The sequence below is a fragment of the Leuciscus leuciscus genome, assembly GCF_965113295.1.
Source record: "Leuciscus leuciscus genome assembly, chromosome: 16".
Classification (NCBI taxonomy): Eukaryota; Metazoa; Chordata; class Actinopteri; order Cypriniformes; family Leuciscidae; genus Leuciscus; species Leuciscus leuciscus.
The window spans coordinates 23,154,684-23,182,077 of NC_138740.1; the positions used below are offsets into that span (position 1 = coordinate 23,154,684).

The following is a 27,394-nucleotide window of genomic DNA, read 5'->3' on the forward strand; positions in this document are numbered from 1 at the left end:
TTTTTATCAAGCTCGTATATTTAAGTTCAGTAATTTCACTTAAATGGCAATGAAAATTACCTATTAATTATTATTTAAGTGAAATTACTGAACTTAAATATACGAGCTTGATAAAAATGATCATTCTAGAAGAAAATTTCAGATGGCACTTAGAGGCTTTTGCATCTGAACTCTTCATATATATATACCATATATATATATATATATATATATATATATATACCATATATATATATATATATATATTATTATTATTATTATTATTATTATTTTTACATATTCTTTAAAAAAAATCCCCTTTTGTGAAGAAAGAAAATCAAACAAGTCAGGCAAATGTTTTGGGCCACTGAGCAAATTATTAGTTTAATTTAAAGTTATATAGAAATAAGAGCAGTTGAATATAACGTAAAATAGGAGAATAAGCTGTTATATTTTCATGGTGAAATGGTTTCATATGAAAAGCAATATTAGGAAAACATCTTCATAATCCTCTTACCTCCCAGAAGAAGAATCCACCCAAACATACAGTTAAATTTGTTCATTACAAAGCTCTATAGGTAGAAAAGAGGAGAGAAGATAGTCATAAAATACTGTTACATATCCCAGAATCAAAACATTTAAACATGATGACCATCTGTATTGGCTATTGAATATAGCCTGAAATCTTGAGAGAAAAAAAAGGAGGAAAGCACACTGTTAAACAAACCAGCATTTAAAAATGTTAAGTCTTGTTATCAGCCATGTGGACCATCCATGAAACTGCGCTCTTCAGAGAACAACAATAGTGCTGTAGCGCCACCTAACTGCTTTACAGAGCACTTCACCCAACAACATGAAGCACTGCACTGCAGTGGACTGCAGCAGCCCCTCCCATCTGTGCTGGGGTTATGCAATGTTTCAGACCAAAACATACAAAAACCTATGAGATAGGCCTATTTCTATGTCCACAAAAATCTATTCACCTACCAAAGCAAAATACCCTGATGAGAATCATTAAGTCCTTTGACAGCCATAATGAACCCAATGTCCTTATTTAATGTAAAGTAAACAGAGCAGTACAACACAGTTTGGCATACACTTGTCTGACATCACAGAATATACCTTATTTTTCATATCATAAAAGCTGATCTCTGTGTAATTCTCAATCACAGGCCAAATCTTATTTGGAAACAATCCTGGGACATCATTATTTTGTTGTCAGAGCAAGCATGACATAATAGTTTCCAGACATTTACCTTGCAGAGACTTTATGTGCGTGCTGTTTTAATCCCAGTCTGTGATGCTTTGGCAGGTGACCCTTTCCGGTGGTTCATAAAGCTGTGGAGAGTGGAGGAGTAGAGGGAGAGAGGATCTGAGAGAGGAGAGAAGGAAAACGGTTTGTCTCCCCCTTTTGAGAGAACTAGAAAATGCTTTTTAACCAACATTTTACCAAATATTATGCAGAGTTTCCCACAATTTGAAATGATTTAGTTGGAGATATGTCAGGACATTTAAAGTATAACATGTATACTGTACATTACAAAATGTTTCAGTTTTTGTTATTACACCGTTCAAAAGAATGAGGTAAGATTTTTTTAATGTTTTTGATAGAAGTCTCTATAAAATGCTGCAATTATTTGATCGAAAAAACAGTAATATTGTGAAATATTATTACAATTGAAATAACATTTCTATTTTGAAATAATTTTTTTATGTGTTGATTCAACATTTTTATGTGTTGATGAATGTTAATTCAAGTGTGGTACTGTGATAGGATGCCACCTTTGCATTAAGACAGTTTGTGAAATTTCATCCCAGCTAGATATTCCACGGTCAATTATTGGAAAGTGGAAGCATTTAGGAACAGCAGCAACTCAGCCACGAAAAGTCACAGAGCGAGGTCACAGAGTTCTGCGACACATGGTGCATTAAAGTTGCCAACACTCTGGCAAACTTCAACTGGCATTAATATCAGCACACAAACTGTGCGGCGGGAGCTTCATGGAATGGGTTTCCATAGCCGAGCAGCTGCATGCAAGCCTCATCATGAAGTACAATGCTAAGCGTCGGATGGAGTGGGGTAAAGCAGGTAATGCAGATGCCAGGATGCTACCTGCATTGTGTCAACTGTAAAGTCTGGTGGAGGAGGGATAATGGTGTGAGGATGTTTTTCAGGGGTTGGGCTAATAGGCCCCTTACTTCCAGTGAAGGGAAATCTTAATACTTCAGCATAGCAAGACATTTTGCTCAATGCTATGCTTCCAACTTTGTGGGAAGGGTTTGGGGAAGGCCCTTTTCTATTCCAGCATGACTGCGCACCAGTGCACAAAGTTAGGTCCACAAAAACATGGTTGGACAAGTATGGTGTGGAAGAACTTGACTGGTCCGCACAGAAACCTGACCTCAACCTCATTGAACACCTTTGGGATGAACTGGAATGGAGACTGCAAGCCAGGCCTTCTCATCCAACATCATTGCCTGACCTCACAAATGCTCTACTGGATGAATGAAAATAAATTCCCATAGAAACCAACTCCATATTAACGTCTATGTGCTTAGAATGTGATGTCATTAGAGTCCCTATTGGTGTGATGGTCATATATATTAATAATATTCATCAAAATAAAAATTCTTTACTTGAGCCTTACTTTTATTTAGACACTATTTAACTTTACTAATCTACATTATAGGTACTAATCAGATTAAATACATCAGATTTGTTGATCCCTGATAGCTGTCAATCATTTGGTCCTCTTGCAGTTTATTTTCAGGGTGTGCCATACACAAATTTGTTTCTTGCTTTTTGCATTTAAATTAGAGGACAAATTAGCATGAAAAAGGCTTTTATCATCATTTTCAAAGATGGATGCATGTGTATTCAGTACCGCAAAGATTTCAGTCAATCAGAAGAAGACTGATGCACCTCAGACAAACGCTGTTTCTAGACAGGTGAATATCACACACGACAGTGTTTATTGTTGCTTTACTTTCCATATGGATGAATGATTTTTTTTCAAAGAGATTGACAGTGACATCTCCAATGTTTCCTTGCGTGACAAGGTATGCTTTTTGAAAAGCACTGATAGCTCATTGCTGAAGTTGAGAATTAATTCCACTGCTTTATTTTGAATTGTTAATTTTCCTCAGCTGATAACAATGCTGGTGGATGTTTTACATTTGAAAGGATTTCAAAATAAGCCATGACAACCTGCCCTTCACATCAAATGAAGAGATTAATTCAGCGGTACCTTACAAACGTTGCTCATTAATTTATTTTTGCTTGGAGTCCCTACAAATTAAGATGAAAATGCCCATTTAATAACCAAAATTAGACACAATAACAGAAATGTTAATACATTTAAATAAAATCTAAAAGTGTACTAAGTAGGAATAAAACCCTCATTTGACATTAGATCTCTACTATTTTAAAGGGATAGTTCACCCAAAAATGAAAATTCTGTCATCATTTATTCACCCTCAAGTTGTTTCAAACCTGTATGAATTTCTTTTTTCTGCTGAACACAAAAGAAGATATTTTGAAAAATGTCTGTAACCAAACAGTTGATGGACCCCATTGACTTCCATAGTATTTTTTTTTCCTACTATGGAAGTCATTGGGGTCCATCAACTGTTTGGTTACCGACATTTTTCAAAATGCTCAAAAAGAAATTCATACAGGTTTGAAACAACTTGAGGGTGAGTAAATGATGACAGAATTTTCTTTTTTGGGTGAACTATCCCTTTAAGCAATGTTTTCATCATTGTTATAACAAGCAAATGTTACAAGCAAAAAAACATCCATTTAGAAACTTCTAATTTTAACAATCTTCCAGATCAACCCCTACACTTCAAAATACAGCATGATTTTGCTATCCAGGGTTACACAGAGATTAGCATGAATATTTTAGCAAAAGTTCATGTAATCTGTGCTACCGTAGGCCTACTAAATTGATAATTCTTTTTTTCTTTTTGATTTTATTTAATTGTTGGTGTTATACGATTGCAGTGTTTTTTTGGTAATAAAAAAAAATCACATTATACATTACAGCACATAAAGATAGTTCTCTGTTATTATTGTTTGAGCATTGAACACTGCAATGCAGTTCTGACATTGCATGTTCATTAATGAGCACCAGAGGGAGGTGTAGGACCATTTACCTTGGACACGCGCTGTACAATAGATTTCCTTTAAACGTGTATCCTAAAATACTGCACAAATCAGACTTTGGACGATATCACGTATTTATAGCTGATCAGTAATATACCATATTGCTGAAACCGATGATCTATTCACAATTACCTACTTCGGTTTACTTTCTATGCCTGCTGCACACTTGAGCTCCGCCTGGGATTGCGATCCATTAATCGTATTGTCCTTAATCACCGGACGAATCAGACGAGAGATGCGAGTTAAGCGCAACTTTGAATTCTGTACTAGTCTCCGTCAATTGACGTTTCCTAAACATACCAAGTTTTGCTGTTAGGTAAAGTTAATAATACTAGTTTCCGCGGAAGAGAGGATGCTTTTAGAGACTTTTGGCAAAGGCGCATGGATGAGGATAACCACTCCAGGACGATATAGCAACATCGATATAGCAAAACCCGTTCACTCTGTAGTGTAGTCTAGGCAGCAACTGGACAGAGACCTCAGTTTTATGTTGAGACGGTCGTCCATTCTTCTTTAATCTCAGTGCTTCGCGCTTTAAGCTGATTTATGTTCGATCCGCTGCCCTCGCGCGCAGTTCAAAGTGCGTCTTGATGCGTAATTGCTTTACAGGATCGGAGTATTGAATGGTTCGGTCCAGCGCGTGGTGCCCATCCGAACTGGCTGACAAGTTCAAATTAACAATTGGACATCTGAACATCTTCAGTTTTCCTCTCACAACTCAGTAAATGGGAAACCTGGATAATTGTTCTCTTAAGGATTGTGCTCTCTCTTAATCTCTTATCGCATCACTTGTTTTGAATTTATTTCATCTTTAACAACACCGTGATGTTTTTGAATTTGGTTCTTCCACTGATGTCCATCCTTTTGATAAGAGGTAAGATAAACTGTCCCGACACTCTTTCTTCTTAATGTTCTTCTATGTCTCTCTGTTACAATTTAGGCTACATTGTCCATCACTTGTAGCCTATAGACATTCCACGATGTTGTTTTTCAAGACCAAGAGCCTACTATTACGGACTATTTAGGAAATATGCAGAACCAGTTATTATTATTATTATTATTATTATTATTGAAGCGATAGTTGCTCAAAACCATACAAACAATTACAATTCTATGTCTTAAACAATTAACTTAGGCATGAATTACAGTGGGCTCTATTGTTGAGAGGCCACCATGTACTTTCCATGTATTCCAAAAACGATATTAAATAATCAATTAGGCAGAAAAGTGTGACTTGGTTAAAAACAAAATATTGTTCAAACTGATAATCAGTCAGTCTTTAATATTGATTATTGTTTTTTTCTGACCAATACCAACTATTTTTGTGTGTAGGTGTATAATGTGTATGTATATACAGAATCCATTTTTCATTGTTTTATTTCTGCTATTTGACACAATAGGCCTGTGAACACCATTGTTTCCTGTAGAACACGCAATGTGCTATAATATTGTTGTTTTATATTCATGAATTGATGAAAAGTGAGCATATCAGTAAAAATATCAGCCTGTCATTATGTAATCCTATAACAGCATGAAGAGTCAAAGGGTAGAAGAGTAGCTCTTAAAAGTTCAGAAGTATTTCACACTGTACAACTCTCTTTATCTTAACAGCTTTTAGTTTTTAGACCTATAGTGTTATTATAATTCATGTTGTGAGGCAAGAGTCTGGTTGAGCTTGGGCTGCCATCATTTTACATCCGTTCATGGCTCTAAACATGTTCTGTTGTGTTGAACTGAATTTACCAATGTATGCAGCAGCATCAAAGTCATGGGTTGTTGTGATGTAACAGCCAAGGTCCGCAGAGTCTTCTTTCTTCTTCTTCTTCTTCTTCTTCTTCTTCTTTTTTTACAAACACATGGGCTGTCTGAGATTTCCTAGATGCTACACTTAAGAAACATCTGGTCAATTGTGATTGCCTTCTTTTTCATGAAAAAAACAATCCGATTGTAGTGGGGAATAAATCAACAGTTCAAGCAGTCACATGTGCAGTGTGCTGGATTGATCTGCATATATATAGTGGGATTTGCAGCATTATTTTCGATGAGCCATTTGGACTCAGCTGTTAATGAAATGAAATATTAACTATCTCTCTTATTTCTCCATGAAACAACACGCTATTTAACATTAGGAAAACAGACACTACCCAACAACACACTGCTCACATGCTCTTGTTGATATTTTAAAAGTGTGTGAAATACAGTAGGCTACTGGCCTCTTTGAGAGTTTTATCATGAGAGTTTATCATGCTTTTTAAATAATCATTTTAATGGACTTTAGAAAGGACAGAGATTGAGTTTAAATGTTTAAATGCAGTCACAACAAGAATTAAATCCTTATTCAAACACACTTATGTAATCCCCTGCATTTAATGCCACAGCAGTTAACAAATATTAGGCTAATTGATATTTTGCTGTATGGGCGAGTCTCACGAAAAACATGTCCAGGTCACAAGTCTGCAAAATAAAATACAAATGGTTTTAATAGAAAATAAATATGAAAAATACAAAAACACCTAATAATAATAATAAATAAATGTATCACACACACACACACACACACACACACACACATATATATATATATATATATATATATATATATATATATATATATATTAATAATATTGATTAAATAATGTTACAATACAAAAAAGTCATATTTTCTGTACAAAACATCTTGGGGTGAAATGTGAGATTCACCCTTATATTAGTTGTGCTTCTGCTCTGTTAGAACAAGCCTTTGAAAATTGGTTTAAAGGTTAGCTCACCCAAAAAGGAAACGTCTGTCATCATTTACTCACCCTCTCGTTCCAAACCCATAAGACTTTCACTCATCTTCTGAACACGAATGAAGATATTTCTAATGAAATCTGATAGATTTCTGTCCCTCCATTGACAGTCTACCCAACTACAACTTTCACGACACCAGATCAATGCTTATATGTGAATAAATGTCTAAATTAAATCTGTTCAGCATTTAAATCGAGTCTCTTCAGACAATTTGGACTAAACCGCTCGAATCATATTGCATTTAAATTCGTTTTACGATCTCTTTTTATTAACTTTTTGAAATGTCAAAGTGGTAGTTGTGTAGACTGGAGGGACAGAAATCTCTCAGATTTCATTAAATATATCTTCATTTGTGTTTTGGAGATGAATCAAAGTCTTACGTGTTTACAACATGAGGGTGAGTAAATGATGATGATTTTTGCGTGAACTACCCCTTTAATAGTTTATGCGGGATCAAATGTGCTAGTTTTGCAGAGATGGTAATATAGTAAAAAATGTTACATGACATTTGTCAGATTTGTGTATGAATCCAACAAGTTATGCATATTATGCATATAATATAATATTACTACACTTTTTGTAATAATGTACAACTGAGTATTACACATAATTAGTTGTGTAGGTATATCATAGAGTTGGATTGCTGATGTCTATTTTACCTCAATAAGATCCCAAAATATAGCATCTCAGGGTGAAACTTGAGTATGATTTCTATAAATTTTATTATCAGTAACAAACACAGAAACTTTATTACATTTCCTGTCATCCTGTCTAATAGGCGATAGATAGAGGCACAGTTAAAGAAACATGAAGGATGTTTAGCAGCTGGTGAACTTAATTAGCATTAACAAAAATCTCAGTCGGTTTCTATAATGATTTACAACATCCGAAATTCGACATGTGTGAATGTGGAGAGTAAAGATGCTGTTGATTCAGCTTTGATTACTCGTCACTTCAGCCTGTGCGGGCTTTTTCATATAACACTTGAGAAATCATTCTTCTGCTTGTCAGTTAACATGACGTGTGTACCATGACTCACTTTCGTATGAAAAACTAAATGTAATATAAATGTGAAATGTCATATAGAAAGTTCTTAGGACCTTTTAAATAACAAAGAAGTTGCATATTTTAAATCCATGTGAAATATGAATGCATTCCTCCTTTTGCAGATCTAATTAGAAGGAATTATTGAAGACCATTGTATGTGTGTGTGGCCTGTCTGGTGTTAAGCGTTGTCTGGTCCTGCGGTGGCTGATCCTGACCCACTTTCCCCCCTTACTATGAGCGCTCCCTCTTTAACTGCCACTGAGCACGCTCCCACCATCTGTTATCCCTTGGACCGTTGCCATGGCAATACTGGGAGTCTTTTCCAAACGGCCATGCAGTAGTCAAGTGGGTAATGTAGTAAAGGGCTGAACTCTGGCAACAGGTCATTGTAATAAAACCACGGCTTTGACATAAGACAGCTCAGTACAAGCGACGCAACCCTCTGCGCTTGAGTAAGTATGAGCTGTGATTAAGTTGAGGGACAAATCACTAAAACGATTCAACTGTATCAACCCACCAGCTTCAAATCAGTAACCATGGGGTAAAATTCATCAGAAATGCAAATCAAATAAATCTGGATTAACAGTGTTCTGTAGTGGTGGGGATTTTGATTCATCTCAGTAGACTTTTGAATCCATTCACCAAAAAGATTTGTTCAGAGTTGTTCACTGATTCATTCAGGTCATTATTCTGTGATGACCAATTGGAGTCTGTTTTTAATGTGTCATTGAATCATTTAGCCTTATTATTGGTGACTTATTCACAAGCAAAAAGGGGAATCCAAGAAACGGGCAAAGATCAAAAACCAAGAACACGGGAAGAACTGAGAGAATGCTCAGAATTGCAGTAGAGACACTAAACAAGACTTTGCAGGGAATGAATGAGTGTACATGGATTAAATAGGCTGAGACTGACAAGGTAATGAGACAGGTGGATGCAGTCAGGGATGATGAGTCGGGGCAGTGAGTTATGGGAAATGTAGTTTCATGAGGTAATGACAATAGTCCGGGGTGGAGTGCCCTCTGGTGGTTATGACGGGCACTCTCACTGGTGATCGTGACAGATATTAGCCTGGATGCCAGCCGAACTTAGCCCCGCCCACAACATTTTTAGGTCGGGAAGTTTGGTCTGGACTTGATCCGTTGTGGAGCTATTATGCCCGAACCTGTTCGGACCAATCAAATTGTCAGGGTGGGCTTTATACGATGATGGACAGATGATCAACAGTAACGTAATCATCCACGTCACCAACGAGCGCTTGGGTTGAATTCGTTTACAACAAAGATGACTGCTGCTGGAGAATTGAGATTTCACACTTACAAATAAGTCACATAGAATAAATGCATATTTGGCATACTGTCTGAGGAGAGGGCTCCGGGATCGGTATTCGGCCCGAACCCAAAGTACTCCCCCCGTATTCTAGGCTGTGGAAGAACAAGCCAAGAGTGAGTGGAGGGATGCTGAAAACTGTCAAGGAATGTTAGGTGAGTTGACAGAGTGAATAAATATATGCTTCCTCTCATGCTGATAGGGTAGACATGGTAGGCTAATTGTTTGATGACAAGTTGATTGGATTGATTATTTGAACGTGCTCCTCCCGAACTTTGTTTATGAAACATCATGTGTAGATTCCGCCATCGCATCTGTTATAGAAGATATCGACAGCACATCATTTTAAAATAGGAACAGAGAACCGCGATCAAGGCATTTGTCGATCGGAAAGATGAATGAAGAACATACGTCACTTACTCTGTTGCTCTGATTGGTTGTAGGTCTATCCAATTGAGTGCAGAGGCATTTTCTTTCCTGGTTCGGTTGAAACATGCCCCATAATCACAGCTCAATGGAGCAGTTTCAGACTCACATTCTGACTAGAATCTGAGTATGACGACGTCAGGCTAGACAGATATATTAATATATAAAAAATATATTAATGATACTAGCATCCCAGACAGATGTGGAAGGAACAAACAAGACTTAAGAACGAGCCTCAAAATATGTTTTATTCAGCCACTGTTTAAGCAACACCAATCTCGTCTCATCGGGCTGTCATCCTCTGTACATCTGAATTGATTGAGTGTACAAAAATATATAAATAAAAAGATATATTAATATATAAAAAATATATTAATGATACTAGCATTCCAGACAGATGTGGAAGGAACAAACAAGACTTCAGAATGAGCTTTAAAAATATGTTTTATTCAGCCACTGTTTAAGCAACACCAATCTCGTCTCATCGGGCTGTCATCCTCTGTACGTCTGAATTGATTTAGTATACACAAATCCAACATTTCCTCTTGAGAAACCCAGCTGAAAGAGAGATATCAGTGTCATTGCATGTAATGGTAGGTCTCCTGGTAAAAGTTGATAACCCTGCCTGATGGTATTATTCACAGAGAGGGCTCTCACGGCTTACTGGCACATCATATTAAGTATGATAGCTTGCTTTAGGCAGCATACTGCTGTAGTGCTCAGCTCTGGTTAGCATCGGCCAGTACTAGTATTAAAGTTGAAGTATGTAATATCCGCACCATTAAAGTCACCAAACAGAATTGTAAGAATAATGACCAACAATGGACAGTATTGTCATATAGTCCTGCCTCCAAACTCACCCCATTGGATGCGCACAGAGCCAAAGAGGGCAATCAGCCTATGAATAGCTCAAATATTGTTGTCTCTACATATCAAGCTGGATTAGAGAAATCATTTTAACATTGAATTAAAAATATGAATGCATTAAAATATGGACAAGGCTGTGTGGACATGCTACTGTTCCTTGTTTTGTTTACTAGCATCAAGTGAATATTAGAAGATGACTTTGCTATACCTGCAGGCATATAAGTATGAAAGTATATTTTCAAACAAAAGGATGCAAGTAGCTTTTGTGTATGATAAGAAGTGATTATCAGAATTTCTTAATAAAACTTTCCATTGACGGCTACATCTGTATCATGTTGAGTTTGTGGAGACAAAGCAATGGCTCATATGCAAACATGATGAATTCATTTCTTTAGGAACAGACTTGAATGCTGTTTTTCTGCTATTACAATGGCTTGTGGGTGTATTAAAGCGATTCGCAGCTCTTTTGCAGATATCGCCAGCTTTGCCTGTCTGCTTTTAGATTAACAGCCTAGTGCTTAGAGATTGTGATGAGAATCATGATGGACAGCTTTCAGGGAAAACAGCAGTGCAGTGATGCTTTTGTTACTGTTAAAATAATTTCTATTTTTCACATTCACAAGAACTAATAAGGCAGCACAAGCTATAGTCTTCATGAGCAGTTCACAGATTTGGCTTGAACTTTTTGTTAGAGTGAAGACAAATGTAAAAATCCTCTCAACCTATGGCTTCTCTTCCTTTATCTCTGCTTGGTTTTAAGTCAGTGCTTTCTATATGCACTTCATTAGTATCAGACCTGTGAGATGATGAACATGATTCTACTGAAGGGGAAAATGAAAGAACAGAATTCATTTCACTCTCCTAAATACCTATGATAACTGTCCCGCTAAACTAGTGAAATGTAGAAGCGTGGATTATAACCATAAATCTTCTCGAACATTCCAATGGAAATAGACAGGGCTCAGCTTTAAAGATAAAAGGGGTCCTGAGATATGCTCGCCCCTGAATCTAACCCAAGTAGTGAAGCAGAACGAGTAACATTTTTTGGCAAAAGCAATTGACATGCATATTGACCAGGTTTTTTTTCTTCTTCTTTTTTGTTGTTGTTGGATTTAAGCAAATCCATCCTGAGTCATATAAGGGTGGAACTGTTTTCACTTGTCGTCAGGTTGTAAAATTACCAGAAGAGGCTGTGTAATTCATCAAGGCTTTATCGCACAAAAATGAAATGGCTGCCTAAATCAGCCCCTTTCATTTTATTTTGAAGTGTTGGTGTGGCAAACTATTCTCTCTCTGTATTGACAGATGTTTATGGTGAAATATTTAGTAATTAGACGTGTGTAGACTTTTGCAGTTCAGAACTGAGTTTGTTGCATATAGATAAGATTTGTTCATTCTGTTCATAAAATGATTGAAAATATTCATCAGTCTTCTGCATAGCTAGGTGTAAGATACACTGTAGTTCTTATTCCTCAAAGCTTTTAATCAGCTCAGAGACCAGAGCTTGTCAGTCCGCCGGCAGAGTGGGAGGAAATGAGGTCATATGTATGTGACATTTATGACCCTAGAGCAGCCATGTTTGATCGTATGCTTTATATATTGCACTAATGTTGTGCAAACATCTATTTGGATTAGAAAACATAAAATTATGTAAGATTAAACATTTCATCAGAGCATAGCAGATCCATTTAATCTTATCTTCACCCATTTTAAAGTCATCAATAAATGCACAATTCGTGTCTGAACATAGTACTCTTTTATGGTGCTTTTGCATCCTTTCAAATCTTGAAAGGTCATTCCATTGGAATTGCATGGAATTCTGTTCATACAGGTTTGGAATGTCATGAGGGTGAGGTGAACTAATCCTTTAATTTTATAAGAGGCCAAGCTGTGGAACTCTGTTTGCTTTTTTATTATGCAACAAATGTCTGAACAAATTTCTGAGCTGACAGTGCATGCTGTGTGGAAATGTCTGTGTCTTTTCCGATTGACTCTCGAATGCAGTGAAGAGACTGGACAGCTGAACAGCAGTTTAGACTGTGTTCTTGGTCCCCTTTGTTGACGGAGGGCTTTCATTTCTTATTAGCCTTTGTGCTCCATGTCATGACAGCTGACTTATGAGGCACAGTCCACCCCAGTGTGTCGGGTCATCATGTGCAGATGACAAATCCTGTTTTAGTTTCTGTCATAGGTTTAAGTCATTGTGGAAAAAATCTTGTTTTCATCAACTTGAAATCTGGTACACTCTTAAAAATAAAGGTTCTTTATTGGCTTTGATGGTTCTCTGAAGAACCTTGAACATACATGCACTTTCCATTGCACAAAAGTCTTTTTATAAATGAAAAAGCTTTAGATTATTGAAATGTTCTTTACACTAAGAAAAGAAGGTACTTGGAACTGTTGGAACTTTTCACTGAAAGGTTTTCTGAAGAACCCATAATTTTTGTTCTTTATGGAAATGCTGCGAAAATCCTTCAAAAATGATAAAAAGCCAAAGCATCATAAATAATGAATTATGAATCATATGAAAATCCTTTTATTTGGGATGCACCGATATGAAAATTTTGGCCGATACCGATAACCAATAATTCTTTGTATTTGAAAGCCAATAACTGATATATTGGCCGTTAAATCTAAATCCAAATATATTTAAATATATATATTTTTTTATATAATATTTGAGAGCCTGATTACAAAAACAAAAGTGTCTCAAAAGTAGGTTGTTGATTTAATTTACGTCACACCTTTCTTCTGTGGAACACAAACTGAAAATCTTTGAGGAATGATACAATGAGTGAGGACTGGAGCTTTGAGGCCAAAGCATCATACATTATGAATCATGAATTATATGAATCATGTGTTATATTACAGAGTCTTCTGAAGCCATACGATAATTTTATGTGAACAGCATTCAGCATTATGTGAACAGCATCCAAAAATGTAAGCTGAATCTATTCACTGAATCTGCTGATTCGGTTCACAAAAACAAAATGATCAGAATAATTTGTTCGTGAATCAGACTGATCTTGTTCTTGAGTTCAACTCACTGATTCAGTGCTGTTCTCAAATCAGTATCTTTATCGAGGGGAAGAATGTGAAAAATAACTCGGAATGTAGTATATGAATTATCTCAAACTGAACGTGCTTTAAAATAATGATGCATCGAGTGCTGAATCTTTTCATAAAAGGTGATAAAAATGTAATAGCCTGACTTGCACAATCACATGCACCACACCGGTTCTCTTCTCATCTGTTCCCGAATATAATCTGTCCCCAAACATTACTAATGGATATCACAAATAGTAAATGATTTCCAGGGTAAATGTTTATCTGTTAATGACCATGGGTGTTTGGATGGCTTTAGCTGGATATTCTGTGGCATCTCTCTTTATGTGGGTATCCATAATGCAGGTTAATGCAGCATCGTGCATTGGACTGATGTCTCTCTCATGTGGTTGGAAGCGATGCTGAACTTCAATATCATGAGTGCTGTAATCTGCTGCTGTTGCTAACCTCCTCTAACCTGTCGTCTAGAAGCCTCCTATTCAGCAGGGCTTTGCTGTGTTTGTGCAGGCTCTCATGAGCAGCCCTAAAGCCTGGGAACGCCAGTCTGCTCCCCCACTGTCTACTCTAATCCATTACTGACTTTCTGCCTGCCACTGACTCGCATTTATTTTTTCATCGTTGTTGTTGTTGTTGTTTTTAAAGCTTACCCTATCTATAGTGACCGAAGACTTAAGGGCGGCATTTAACATTATTAAATTTGTGTCCTGGAATGATTTTTTGAAAGACATATCTGATTTTGGCAAAATCATTTCATTAATGTCCCATTTGCCAACTTTTTTTTCATAGATGCATTTTGCATTGTACATGATCATCACAGTTTAGCTGGATTCATATGAACCGGTTATGTGCTTCCTAAGTTCCTACATACTTATTTTTCATTTATTTAATACATTTTTTTCTGTCTATTTTTAAATGATTTTTATACCCCCCAAAAACTTATTTTTATTATTTTTATTTCAGTTATTTTTATCCTTTATGTTTCATATTTTAGTGTGTATTTTTAATAGGCTCCATTCTCTTTCTATAAGAACAATTTTATAAAACAATATCATCTATTTTGACCTTAATTATAATGAACTTAATTAACCAGAAAACAATGCATTACCCTCCCGCTCAAAAATCTGTTTGTCAATACAAAAAAATACAAAAGTAGCTTGTGTTTTGAATCCCATAAACTCTTTTTGTCATCACTTAAAACACACAAATACCACAACTGACAAATCTGAACCTCCCTTCCACAGAAAGGACTAGAATTTTCCAAAAAAGAGGGTTATGTTTATGGTTATGTAAGGGACTTTACCTCAATACTGTGCAGCCTTATATTGGAGAGGGATTGTCTCCTGTTTTTAAGTGGTTTAACACCAGGAATCCTCTGGCTATGTGGAGGCCTGGGATTGGAGTATCACGCACATGTTCCGCAGGTAAACACAATCTGTGTTTACAGACACCCTTTAGCCAGGGCGGGTGAAGTACCCGTGGTTCTTAAACCCTCCTATTTTTAGACAACTAGATTTAAGCCCAGTCGCAAGGAGCTGCTGCACCTTATTTACGCTCTAGGCCCACTGTAAAGAGACTCCATCCTCCATCTTTCAGTTCTCTCCACCTTTCATCATTACTCTTTGTCCTCCACATTCTATAGTATTGATGGATAGAGAAGTCTTTTTAAGCCAATAAGCTGAATTTACCCATTAGAGAAGTTACTGAGCTAATTGCCCCAGCTTTGAAAGCACAGGACCCGTATTTACAGGATATCTCAGGACTGAGTAAACAATGTCTGTTGTCTGCCCTACTGGTGGTTCATATATTTTTTTTATTGTCGGTTTAACAACCAAGGTTTTAATGACTTGAAAGCTTGAATTAGTGAATGAAAGGTAAACGTATTAAAGTGGGGATTTATGCTCCCCAAGGCTGCATTTAATTGATCAAAAATGCGACAAAACAGTAATATTGTGAAATATTATTACAATTTAAAATAAATGTTGTATTTTAAATAATTTTAAAATGTAATTTATTCCTGTGATGGCAAAGCTGAATTTTCAGCATCATTACTCCAGTCTTCAGTTCAAACATTCAATTCCTGAATTTTAATTCCTTAATTTGAATTTAAATGAAATTCACAGTTCAGTTGTGAAATGTCTAAACACTTGGCATAGCCAATACCAAGTTCTGTCATGAAACTCAGATGGCGCAGGCTGATGGGTCCTAACGCAACCTGCTGACAATAACATTGTTAACTACACGGAACAAGCTGATTGGTTCCTGTTGTTTAGCAGTTTGTACTGTGCTTTCGGAGTTCCTTTGAAACCCTCCACCTTCCCCAGCTCCACTTGTATGGATCTGCTATACTGGTCATTTCATATATGTTGTTGTGCAGCAGCATCATGTCTTACATACTCACAACACCGTGTCTATGTATTGGCTGTTGCAAGTTTCTGTACTTGCTCTTCAGCAGCAGCGTAGCAGATGTATTCAATCAAGACCAAATACATTAACATTGTCATATCCGTTACCATGCTAAACTTTTGTCAGGATAGAAAAAAGTTTATGAAAACCACATTAAAATAAATAAATAAAATAATTCTTCTCATTCTTGATTTGATCTTTACATGTTCATCCACATATGGTGACTAACGAAACCCTGACTCACTGTTAATCTTTCCATTCCCAGATGTTCGTAGTCAAATGGTCCAGATGGATAGCAGTATGTCGGGATTTGTGGGCTCACAGGTAGAGCTACGCTGTCAGTTTGTCAACAGCAACCCACCTGTAAAAATCTCCCAGGTCACCTGGCAGAAGCTGGTCAACGGCACTAAGCAGAACGTGGCCATCGCCAATCCAACCCTAGGCGTGTCGGTGCTGACCCCCTTTAAAGACCGTGTGCGCTTCAAGAACTCTGCCATCCGCCAGCGCACGCCTTCCCTGGAGGACACCACCATAGTCTTCAACAAACTAAAACTGTCGGATGAATCCACCTACATCTGCGAGTACACAACCTTCCCAGCTGGCAACAGGGAGAACATGGTTAATCTCACTATTTATGGTATGTAATGCCGCTACCCTCCTAATACCAACTGTACAGCAATCTCTTCAGGCCACAAATACCACAAATGCTGATTTATTTTTTGTGCATTTACAAATATGACTCCAAATGAGTTAAGAGCTAATTAATTTCAGCAAACAATTTCAGTAGGCGAGTAGAGTAAATTTGTTTGTGAACTATCCCTTTGACGCTGAGCAAGTTCCAAGGCCTTTCATTTTCACACAGTTTAAGGGATATCTTAGTTACATAAAACTAGTTAAACCTTTGGTGATTAAGCTTTAGTGATTAACTCACTATCATCAGATTATTCTCAGTACCTGAGCAGTGTAAAAGCACTTACTGTTGTAGCAGTTACGGCTAGACGCTGTGTGTGAAACAAGGTTGTGCTGCAGTGGATTTTGCTTGTAGTGCTTTTTTTGATTTTTGGTAGTGCTTTGGTTTTGAGATTAGTAAAACATTTGATTTCACAGAAGAAGAATTTCTGTGCGTATTGCATAATTTTCCAAGTTGATGAGGCTTTTGTCTGTTCAAAGTTTGTTTTCCATGAAAACTGATTATATAGAGCATTGTAGTTATTAATGAAAAACACAAAGTAATAAGCTGAAAAGCTATCAAAACATAACGTGGGACAGAATATTGCAGTAATCCAGGAGTCCTGTGTTGTAAGCCTCTGTATTTGTCCCGCAGTTCGCCCTATGATCCAGATGAGTCTGTCCACTCCCTCCATAGTGGCGGGATCCAGAGATCTGAAGATGACTGTTGCCACGTGCGTTTCTGCCAATGGGAAGCCACCCAGTGTGATCACATGGGAAACCGATTTGGATGGAGAATCCAACACTCAGGAGATACGCAACCCTGATGGGACTGTCACTGTGCGCAGTGATTACTTGGTGATTCCCAGTCGAGAAATACACCAACAGCCGCTCACCTGTGTCTCCACATATAATGACGAACAATTCACGGACAGTGTCACGCTCAACATTCAGTGTAAGAAACCATGCTTTACACTACTGTTCAAAAGTTTGGGGTCAGTAAAAGTTAAAAAAAATTAATAAAAAAAAATAAAAAAACGTATTCAGCGAGGATTCATTTAATTGATTAAAAGTCACTGAAGACTTTTACATTGTTACGACAACAAAAATCAATTTCAAATAAATGCTGTTCTTTCGAACTTAATATTCCTTTAAAAAAAAAACATGACAAAAATGTATCACAGTTTCCACAAAAATATTAAACAGCACATTGATGATTGAAATTTTACTTTTTCCAATTAAGGATTTTTGAAGGGTCATATTTTCAACATTGATTATAATAAGAAATGTTTCTTGTGATACTGAAGACTGAATATATGTATAGATATTTGAATAATATGTATTCAAAAATATACAATTATACAAAAATATACAATTAAAACAAATTTTATTCAACATTTTTGTTACTGTTTACATCCATTTTATTTAGTGTCCATTGAAGGAAAGAGAAAAAATAATACTTAGATACATTTATGTTGTATTTTGCTCCTTGTCTACAGATGAACCAGAGGTGTTAATAGATGGCTTCGATGGAAACTGGTATTTGAACAGAGAAAACGTTCAGCTCACCTGCTTGGCTGATGCCAACCCACCCATCTCTTTGTTTCAGTGGAGATAGTATGTCATTTTAGTCTTAGCAAACAACATGCCTTTGAATTCTGTGCTGATTTATTTATCATTCAAAGAACATTCACTTAAAATATATTGAAATAGATGATGATCTCAAAATATACCGTAGTCTAAAATGGCTAATTTTTAATTAAAGGAATTTTCTGGGTTCAGTATCAAAAGAAATCTGTCGATTACCACAGAAAATAATTTCAAGTCAGGTTTGCGTTGCACTTACAATTGATGTTGTTCTTTGCATCTTAGCATCAGTGAAATCTCATGCAAAACCTGATGAGCATTTCTCTCTCTAGCTTGAATGGAACTATGCCGAATACAGCAGAACTTCGTGACGATGTGCTGATCTTCAAAGGTCCTGTAACCTATGACATCTCGGGAACATACATCTGTGACGCCACCAACAGCATTGGGACAGGCTCAGCATCCGTTGAGGTCATTGTCACAGGTACATTGTTTACACTTCCTGTTGGACTGAATGCTTTACTGCTTTTGTGCATGTGAACCTTGAATATACATGTGAATCTTTTAGTCTTTCACCCTAAGCTTACTCTCGACTGCCTCTGAAACATACACACTTAAGCTTTATCATGCCATTGTTGTGTCAGTAAACAATGTGGACTCTCACTGCCTGAAATTGTATTTAGTTCTTTGGCCCTAAGCTGTTTTGTTTGTTTCACTTGCTTGCTGGTCCAGCACTTTGCATGTGGCTGCAAGTTGTCTGTGTGTGGCTTCTGAATGAACCATAGTCGTTGAGGATCTCCTGAATCATTTTCCTTTCGGCATGCTGTTAACATAAGGTGTGGTCTATAGAAACATTGAATAGAAACATTTACTTGTGTGTTCGTGTATGTGTGGTTCTTCCGGCCTGCTGCATGGTTCGATCTCTTTGGTGTAGTGACGGCACCTGGGATTGTACAAAGAAAAGAAAAGTCATCCCCATCCTGACTCCCTCCTCCTACTCATGTTGCTTTTTAAAAGACCTTGTGAAATCGAAATTGAGCTTTGTGGCTTTTAGTCAGCATCCAATATGTAAATGTACTCCTAAAAGGCTTTTTTTTAATATAGCTTTTAGCACATTTACACTACTGTTCAAAAGTTTGGGGTGAGTAAGAGTTTCTTTAAAAGAAATGAATACTTTTATTCAGCAAGGATACAATAAATTGATCAAAAGTGACAAAGATATTTATAATGTTACAAAAGATTTATCTTTCAAATGAATGCTTTATATTCAAATGCATTATATACATTAAAAGTTTAAAACGGTTATGGTGCCTACAAAAACATTAATCAGCACAACTGTTTTCAACATTAATAATAATAAGAAATGTTTCATGAGCACCAAATCAGCATATTATAATGATTTCTGAAGGATCATGTGACACTGACGACTGGCGTAATGATGCTGAAAATTCAGCTTTGCCATCATAGGAATAAATTCAATTTTAAAACATTCTAATAGACTAAAATCAATTTGATCAAATTTATAGATAATAAATGCAGCCTTAGTTAGCACAAGATAAAAAAATTTTACAAACAAAATTGTATTCAAACTTTTGAACAGTAGTATGGGCTGTTCGAAGAAAAGAGACAAGCCCTTTGATATGATCCTAGACCCCACTTCCTGTTTCAACAGGAAAAACATCTACTCATGAAATAAACTGTTCACAAGGTCTTTAACAACCTCATATTGTTATGCTATTTAAAAGTGATCAATATGACTACCTCTTTCCTTGCCCAGAATTCCCTAGCTACCCACACGAGGTGTCTCAGGAGCAACAGCAAGCAGGTGCCGTCATTGGTGGAGCTGTTGTTTGTGGCACAGTGCTGTTGGCAGCCATTACGCTCCTGGTAGTGTTTTTATATCGCCGGAGATGCACATTTAAAGGAAATTACAGTACGAAGAAGCAAATCCTTGGAAATGGCTACAGCAAGGCTGGCAGCGTGCCGCCACTCCCCTCGCTACCTCACAGTCTGACCTTCTCTGAAGAATCAGATGAAGAGAAGAAGCTGGAATTTTACAGAGGCTCCAGTATTTTAGGAGGACGCACTCAGGAGTTTCACAACTGCCATGACAGCAGGATGAAGACCTACTGCGCGGGACTGATCGAGGACCATGAGAGATACGAATGTAACGAGCAGACTTATTTTTACGAGTATGGATCTGAGGTGGAGGTCTCAGTGGACATGGTTCCTCAGATGGACGGCTCTGTCATCTCTAAAGAAGAGTGGTATGTTTAGAATTCAAAACGTTGAACTTCTCAGCACGTCGATTTTTTTGCTATCTTCTCGTTCTTCGCCATCTCCTTCCTTTTGAAGCAGGCTTTGGGATCCAAACTGACGTTGGATTTGATTCGCTTAGACAGCATTGTTGGCAAGAAAACCCAAAATGATGATGGATGTTTGGAGATTGACCAATGATTGGACATGTTGATGATTTTGCATGACATAATCTCTGTTTCAAAACCTAGCACGCTATTTATGGCAGCCATCATAATTATGCATAGTTATTTGAACATTTTTGCATAATGTATAATTATGCTGCCTATTGAAATAGCCACTTTCAGCCAAATTCGAAATCAGCATCACAATCATTCACACACAGACTCCAGACAATGCCAGAGAATCCCACCAGCAAAAAGAATACAACAGTTCATAGAATAAGTGCATGGCAAAGGTGACATGATTCATTACATCAGTTTTCTCTAATATGATTTGTTCTTACGGTATGTATAATTCTCTGTTAGGTAAAAGCTCATTTGGATTCTTTGATACTCCAGCTTGTTGCTCAAGTCATGAGGCTAAATATATTTCCAGACAGCTGTCTAGTTTTGTTTCCTCTTTTGTTATATTCAGACACACTAACTTTGACCCAAGCGTTGGGGACATTTAGTATTCAAAGCATATAAATGTTAATCCAGCAAGACAAAGGAATGTTAGTTATGATTAATTCAATTCCTCCACATTGATTATAGAGTATTGTGCTGTTAGTTTAGCAACATAATTTCATACTCTATTGAAATCAATTGTGAGTTGTGTTCTATTGTGCGCAGCACTTACGTGACCCACAGAGTATCTTACTATTTAGGCATCCCAAATCAGCCACTTTTTATGACATTTAGGATGTTAAATCATTAGGTTTTGTTACAGTGCTGTTAGCTTAGCAACATGCTAACTTAACTAACAGTTGTTTTCAATAGAGTATGAAGTTGGAGTTTCTACCGAGGTAGATGTCCTAAATCAATTATTTTCAATGATGTTTAGGATGCTGGCTCATTAGGTTTTGTAACAGAGCTAATTTCACTAACATGCGCTGGGCATTTGTCAGCACAGCCCTTTAAAATGGATGTCAAGTTTGGATGAGAAAACATCTCGACAGTGCCATTGTTTGGAGAAAGCAGTTTCGCCTCGGTATAGTGTTCACTTTAAGGGCAAGTAAAACTGTCCTATAACCTATAAACTGTGAAAGTCTTACACTGTGGATATATTTTTATGCATGATTCTTGGAAACTCAGATATTGTGTTTTTGTTGTTGTTATTGAAACAGAATAGTGACTTTCTGGCTGCTATAATCACAGGTTTCATTATACAATACAATACTTCTCTGCACTGCAGTAGTCAAATACCACATATTGAGAATATGAACATGTAGATAAACAATCAAATAAACTGTGGATATAGCTTTCAAGAGTCAGCGATTCATTGCATGTCTCAGTGGCTGCAATCTACAATATGAGGCCTGCTTGAAGATGTAATGTTCATGTTGTTATTTGAAGTTATTGGAGATGATACAAAAATACATTGTACTAGACTGTATGTGTTTTGAATCGCTTTATGTAAAATGATTTCATTTTTATGACACTGAGGAACAAACTGCTTGAATGTTACATTGGCTTTTGGTGTTGTTCAGCTAATGGACTGTCCTAGGATGTGCTGTACAATATTTAATACATTGTGCTTTGTGCTAATGGGAAGAATTTGTGTTTTTACACTCGTAATTTTCTTTATGTGTTGAAGTTTATTATGCTGCCTAGACAAACCTATTCAGATATAAAGTGTTTGTTTTTGCTGTTCTTGTTATTTATTGTGAACGCACAAGTGTTAATAAGTCTTGTGAATTCTCGGCTGAAAAATAAATTAAAATGTATATCAAGTCAGTTAAAATAGTCAAGAAAAAAGTTGTATTTTAAAGTTTTCTTTGTCTGATTATGAATAATATTTTTCTTGTAATATAATATACCAGAATCAATAAATTGATAAAACTCAATTTTCCAAGCAAAGCAATTTAAGTGTGTTTGGGGTCATCTGGTCTGGACATTCTTTGTGGTGTAGGTCTCTTATTTGAGGTTGGGTAAGGGTCTGTTTTGAGTGGAAACATTATGCCATTAACATTTATTTTACAGCCATTAGAGCATCCCATGACAAATCCCCTTTTTACTAGTTTGCATTGACATCATTGTTGTTTTATGTACACAATGACCTAAGTGAAAGCTCCCATGAATACCTTCCATGGCAGCCCCGTTTGTTGGTACGAGTTTGCACAAAAGAAGGGCATGTAAGCTAATGTGAGCCGGATGTGTGGGTTTTTTTTCTCATCAACACAAAATAATAGGACTTGAGCCGAACAATAGAGCTATTCCCGTTAATGTAAGAGCAGAAACATGTTTCAGAGGCATGTCACATTTGAATACTTAAGTATCCGATTAGTAAAAAGTCAGTGACAGTGATTATATGTTATGTAGTGTATATATGGTTGAATTAGCAAGGAGATGGCCAACATTTATTTTTCCTGCAGAGAAACCCCAGTCACTGAGCGCTTCAGAGAGGGTTATGGGTGTCCTTGGATGGGTGATTGCACTGGGCATCATCCTCTGTATAGCTGGCACAATATATTTGGTCAACAAACAGAAGCGGCACAAACACGCAGGGTCAGACAATGATTCGTAAGTACTCAATTCAGTTAAATGCTACATTTGGAAGGAAGTGCTTTTTTCTCTTCCAAATCCTGAGACTTTACCATTGAACTGTGTAATTATTTTCTTTCCCCAGTGATATATATTTCATATTTTAACTATATTTTAATAAAAAATATATTTACCTGGCTAAATTTTACATCTTTATATAGTGTATTAGTAAAATATTAGTAAATATTCTATACATTTTGTATATAATATTTTTATTTTAATGTTTATATTATATATAGAATATTATTATTTTTTCATATTATTATATGTATTGTATAAAGACAATGTTTCTCATATATATATATATATATATATATATATATGTGTGTGTGTGTGTGTGTGTGTGTATATACATATATAACAATGAATATTTTCATTATAGTTATTATTATTACATTGTTATTATATTGTATATATTATTATAGTTTATATATATTATTCATATATATATTGAATAATGTCTGTGTGTGTTTGTACACACAATATATACACACAAATATATATATTTATGCACACACACACAGACAGACACACACACACATGTATGTGTGTGTGTGTGTGTGTGTGTGTGTGTGTGTGTGTGTGTGTGTGTGTGTGTGTGTGTGTGTGTGTGTGTGTACATATACACATACATGCACACACAGACATATATATATATATATATATATATATATATATACACACACATTAAATAATGTATATACATAAATATTATGTAAACACAAACGTTTATGTTAGATGTGATTTATCACTATTAATTAATGTGACCGCATAATATAAATTGAGCTGGTTGTACTCTTTCACATTATTAGAAAATAAATTATGCCTAAGCTAAATGCTTTTTTATATTACTGACTTATAATAACAAATTTTAGAGGTAAAGAGTAGAGCATTTTCTGACTGTTACAGTGTGATTTTCCTAAAGTTTCTGACATCTAAGACATAAGACAAAATGAAACCAGCCTGTAGTTGTTTTATAGAATTGTTATGGTTAAGACCCTCCGTCTCTTCCTCTCTATTATTGCAGGAATAGTTCTTCCTCTTCCCACAAAAAGCCTTCCTCGTCTAAAAAGAAGGCAGCTGATGACTTCCAGGTAAGAGAGCACTCAGTAAAGCCACAGAAACACCAGTATGGCCTCTGTCCATTTTAACAGATGAAAAGAAGCACTAATGCACCACGGTCTGGCTACCGACCTGAATAGAGGTACTGAGGCTTTAATGATACACCTGGATTGCCTTTGGCCTCAGCCTTTGTGTGTAGAGAGCGCCTCCTACTGGAGAAGAGAACAAACATGCTGCTACTGCCTCCCTATTGAGTCCTAATACCTCTCACAAGACCCCCATCAGGTGTATTTATTATCACAATGTATGTTTTAGCAATAACTCTGTATAACGTACTTGAACTTTGCTACTTTTTAAACATTTATGTGTTTTGAATCGGAAAAAAATGGTCCAGGTTTGAGCGTGTCAGCACCAGCATGCGTAATATCAGGGTGACAGTGTCAGCCGTGTGCCTGTGCGCTCTCATTAAATATACACAGCGTTCATTCTCTCTTTCTCTCTATCTGACCTTGAATCTTTGTTCCCACAGAGCCCCGGGAGGTTCTACGATGAGCTCCCAAACACGGCCGACTACGTGAGTTACCGTTTGGCGTGTAACAAAGAGGATTATCTGGAGCAGCACTCTCCTCCCATTCAACCTCCTCTGACCTTCCTGCCCCAAAACCCCTACACTCAGCACTGCAACCAGAACGCCATATTCACTTACCCCACACCCCCCGCCGGCCCCATCTCCTCATACACCTTCCCCAAAGAGCAGTATGTATGAATGCATTTGCGACCTCTCTCTCTCTCTTTCTGTCTTTATTCAGCTGCTCTGACCATTGTGTACTTTTTTTGTATTGTGTTCTTTCTGGAAACTTTAAAAAATGTAATAGATTTTTTTATTCTCTAAGCACAATTGGATTTACATGCGTATATTACATTTTTAATAATAATGCTTAGATTTAATCTACAAATAATTACAGATTAAAGCATCAGAGTAGATTCTGATTCTATGTACAGAATAAATTATCATTGTCTTAAAGTAGGTCGGTGGTCCCCATTTACAACAGGCCCGTATTGTTTATTGTATTCTGTACAGTTATGCATCACTCCATTGTTTTATGTCATTTGGGATTTTCACTGTATTTGTTTAACTGAACAGGTTTACCCTAGTTTTATCTAGCTAAATTTAACGCTGTCTTTAAAAATGTTAACTATAATGTTTATTAATATGTTTTTTTATATATATATATTGTGTGTGTATGTATCATTTTTTAATAAACATTATATTTATTATTTTCAATATCATTACTATTTTTACTTATTTTATATTAAAATGGGTATTTTTTTTCCAGCTTTAGTAATGGTGAAACTTGCAACAGCATGAGCTATGACCAATACAAAATAGTCATTATTCATATTTTTTGCATCTTTAAACTGTATATGCTGTTTGTATGTATGTATGTGTGTATGTATGTATATATGTATATATATATATATATATATATATATATATATATATATAAATATATATATATATATATATTACACACACCGTATATATGATAATTTTATTTTTCTGCATCAGCATATTCCAGGAAGTAGAACTGTGAATCACTTTGGTCATTTGTGCTTTATTATTGTTTACATTATGCTTTGTGACATTTATGCACAATGGTACAAAGTTCTTTCATGCACTGCAATTTTAATAACTGCATAGAGTAATTTATATAGTCTATGGGCATGAGACAATGTGCAGAAATGTGATGCATTACATTATATGTATTTGTGTGTTGTTATAGTGACAGCTGGTACTGAATAAGCTGTTAATGATAAATGAATGTTTTAACCACTTGTGATTTTTTTTCTCTCTCTTTTCTACTAATAAATAAACATTGGAATCAATATAAATTTTGTTTGGTTACAGTATCGCTGATTATATCTGATAATATTGTATATTTTCTTGCATTTTACCAGAATGTGATGATGCAATGCAATGCAAAGTGTAATGAGGAGGTGATTGTGTGAAGGTTACACAATAAAATAATAATCTGATTAAACCTACTTATAGATTGAATTGAATATACATGACATACTGTATGCCATCTGGCGTAAACATGACAGATCACAGCTGGTTTCGTCTGGTTACAGAACTGATTGGCGCTAATCACATAACTCAGATTATGAACTATTTGAACGAGTGTATTTGTGTGTCAGTAGTGGAGCTGCTGTAAACCAGCTGTCTCTCTTGTGTTCAGACCAACTTGTATCAGAACCTCAGTGGCCACTAAAAGTATTTGACAGTTTTGAATGTCATTGTATTACACAACAAAATATAATTATTCACAATAGTTACGTAATATCTATGATATCATAATTTTCATTGGCATCTGTGTATTTGGGTTGTGCTCTCGGTTCCAGTGTGTTTGTCCACTTTACATGGAAGTGTAACATGAGAAACTCATGAATGAATGTAGCGAGGCACTCTGTTTCCTTTGCTTGGCTGAGCTGTTATGGATGGAAACACGAACACACACACACACACACACACACACACACACACACACACACACACACACACACACACACACACACACACACACACACGTATACTTAGCTATCTAAATGGGGACATTCCATTGACAAAATAGTTTTTATACTGTACAAACTGTATATTCTATCCTAAAACTACCCATCACACAAAACGTTCTGCATTTTTAAATTTTAAAAAAACCTTTAATTACTTTAGTTTTTATACCAGATTTACAAATGAGGACATCCCTAAAGGAAGGTTTTTGGAGCTTTTGTCAGGTTTTGGTCACTTCTGGGTACAAATTTGTCCCCAAAATATAGCTAAGTAGGTACACACACACACACACACACACACACACACACACACACACACACACACACAAATTCTGACCTCAAACCCAGAGGGGATGAGCTCAGAAGAGCAGAGATCTGTGATTAAAGTGCATCTCCTCAGGCTGTGAACCCAGCAACTAACCCTGGAATCTAA

At 36.2% G+C, this 27,394-nt stretch overlaps 2 protein-coding genes across 3 annotated transcripts in view; one reads left to right on the forward strand and one right to left on the reverse strand.

Annotated features, from left to right (window-relative positions):
• LOC309477476 (uncharacterized protein) overlaps window positions 1-1,380 on the reverse strand; it is a 2,464-nt gene extending 1,084 nt beyond the window's left edge. The window contains exons 1-2 of the mRNA XM_082140742.1: window positions 1,236-1,380; window positions 497-551 (exon numbers count right to left, since the gene is read on the reverse strand). Of these exons, the coding sequence (XP_081996868.1) occupies window positions 497-542 (46 nt within the window). The 5' untranslated portion in view covers window positions 543-551; window positions 1,236-1,380. The remainder of the gene's footprint in view (window positions 1-496; window positions 552-1,235) is intronic.
• A 3,010-nt stretch (window positions 1,381-4,390) lies between these two features.
• nectin1a (nectin cell adhesion molecule 1a) lies at window positions 4,391-25,462 on the forward strand. Of its 2 annotated transcripts, XM_082140948.1 has the most exons (8): window positions 4,391-5,021; window positions 16,341-16,712; window positions 17,400-17,699; window positions 18,244-18,361; window positions 18,664-18,815; window positions 23,163-23,310; window positions 24,359-24,425; window positions 24,923-25,462. In XM_082140948.1, exons 1-8 carry the CDS (start codon window positions 4,973-4,975, stop codon window positions 25,157-25,159), a joined length of 1,443 nt encoding a protein of 480 aa, XP_081997074.1. In that variant the 5' UTR covers window positions 4,391-4,972; the 3' UTR covers window positions 25,160-25,462. The 2 variants fall into 2 exon arrangements, with proteins under 2 accessions (XP_081997074.1, XP_081997073.1); XM_082140947.1 differs by lacking the exons at window positions 23,163-23,310; window positions 24,359-24,425; window positions 24,923-25,462 and adding an exon at window positions 20,109-22,622.
• The last annotated feature ends 1,932 nt before the right edge of the window (window positions 25,463-27,394 follow it).

Bases quoted from the DNA above. Each gene is read 5' to 3' on its own strand.
- nectin1a (XM_082140947.1), top strand. From the start codon at position 4,973: ATGTTTTTGAATTTGGTTCTTCCACTGATGTCCATCCTTTTGATAAGA. The intron at 16,713-17,399 runs GTATGTAATGCC...TTTGTCCCGCAG, and splicing joins GGTTAATCTCACTATTTATG to TTCGCCCTATGATCCAGATG. The intron at 18,362-18,663 runs GTATGTCATTTT...TTCTCTCTCTAG, and splicing joins TCTTTGTTTCAGTGGAGATA to CTTGAATGGAACTATGCCGA.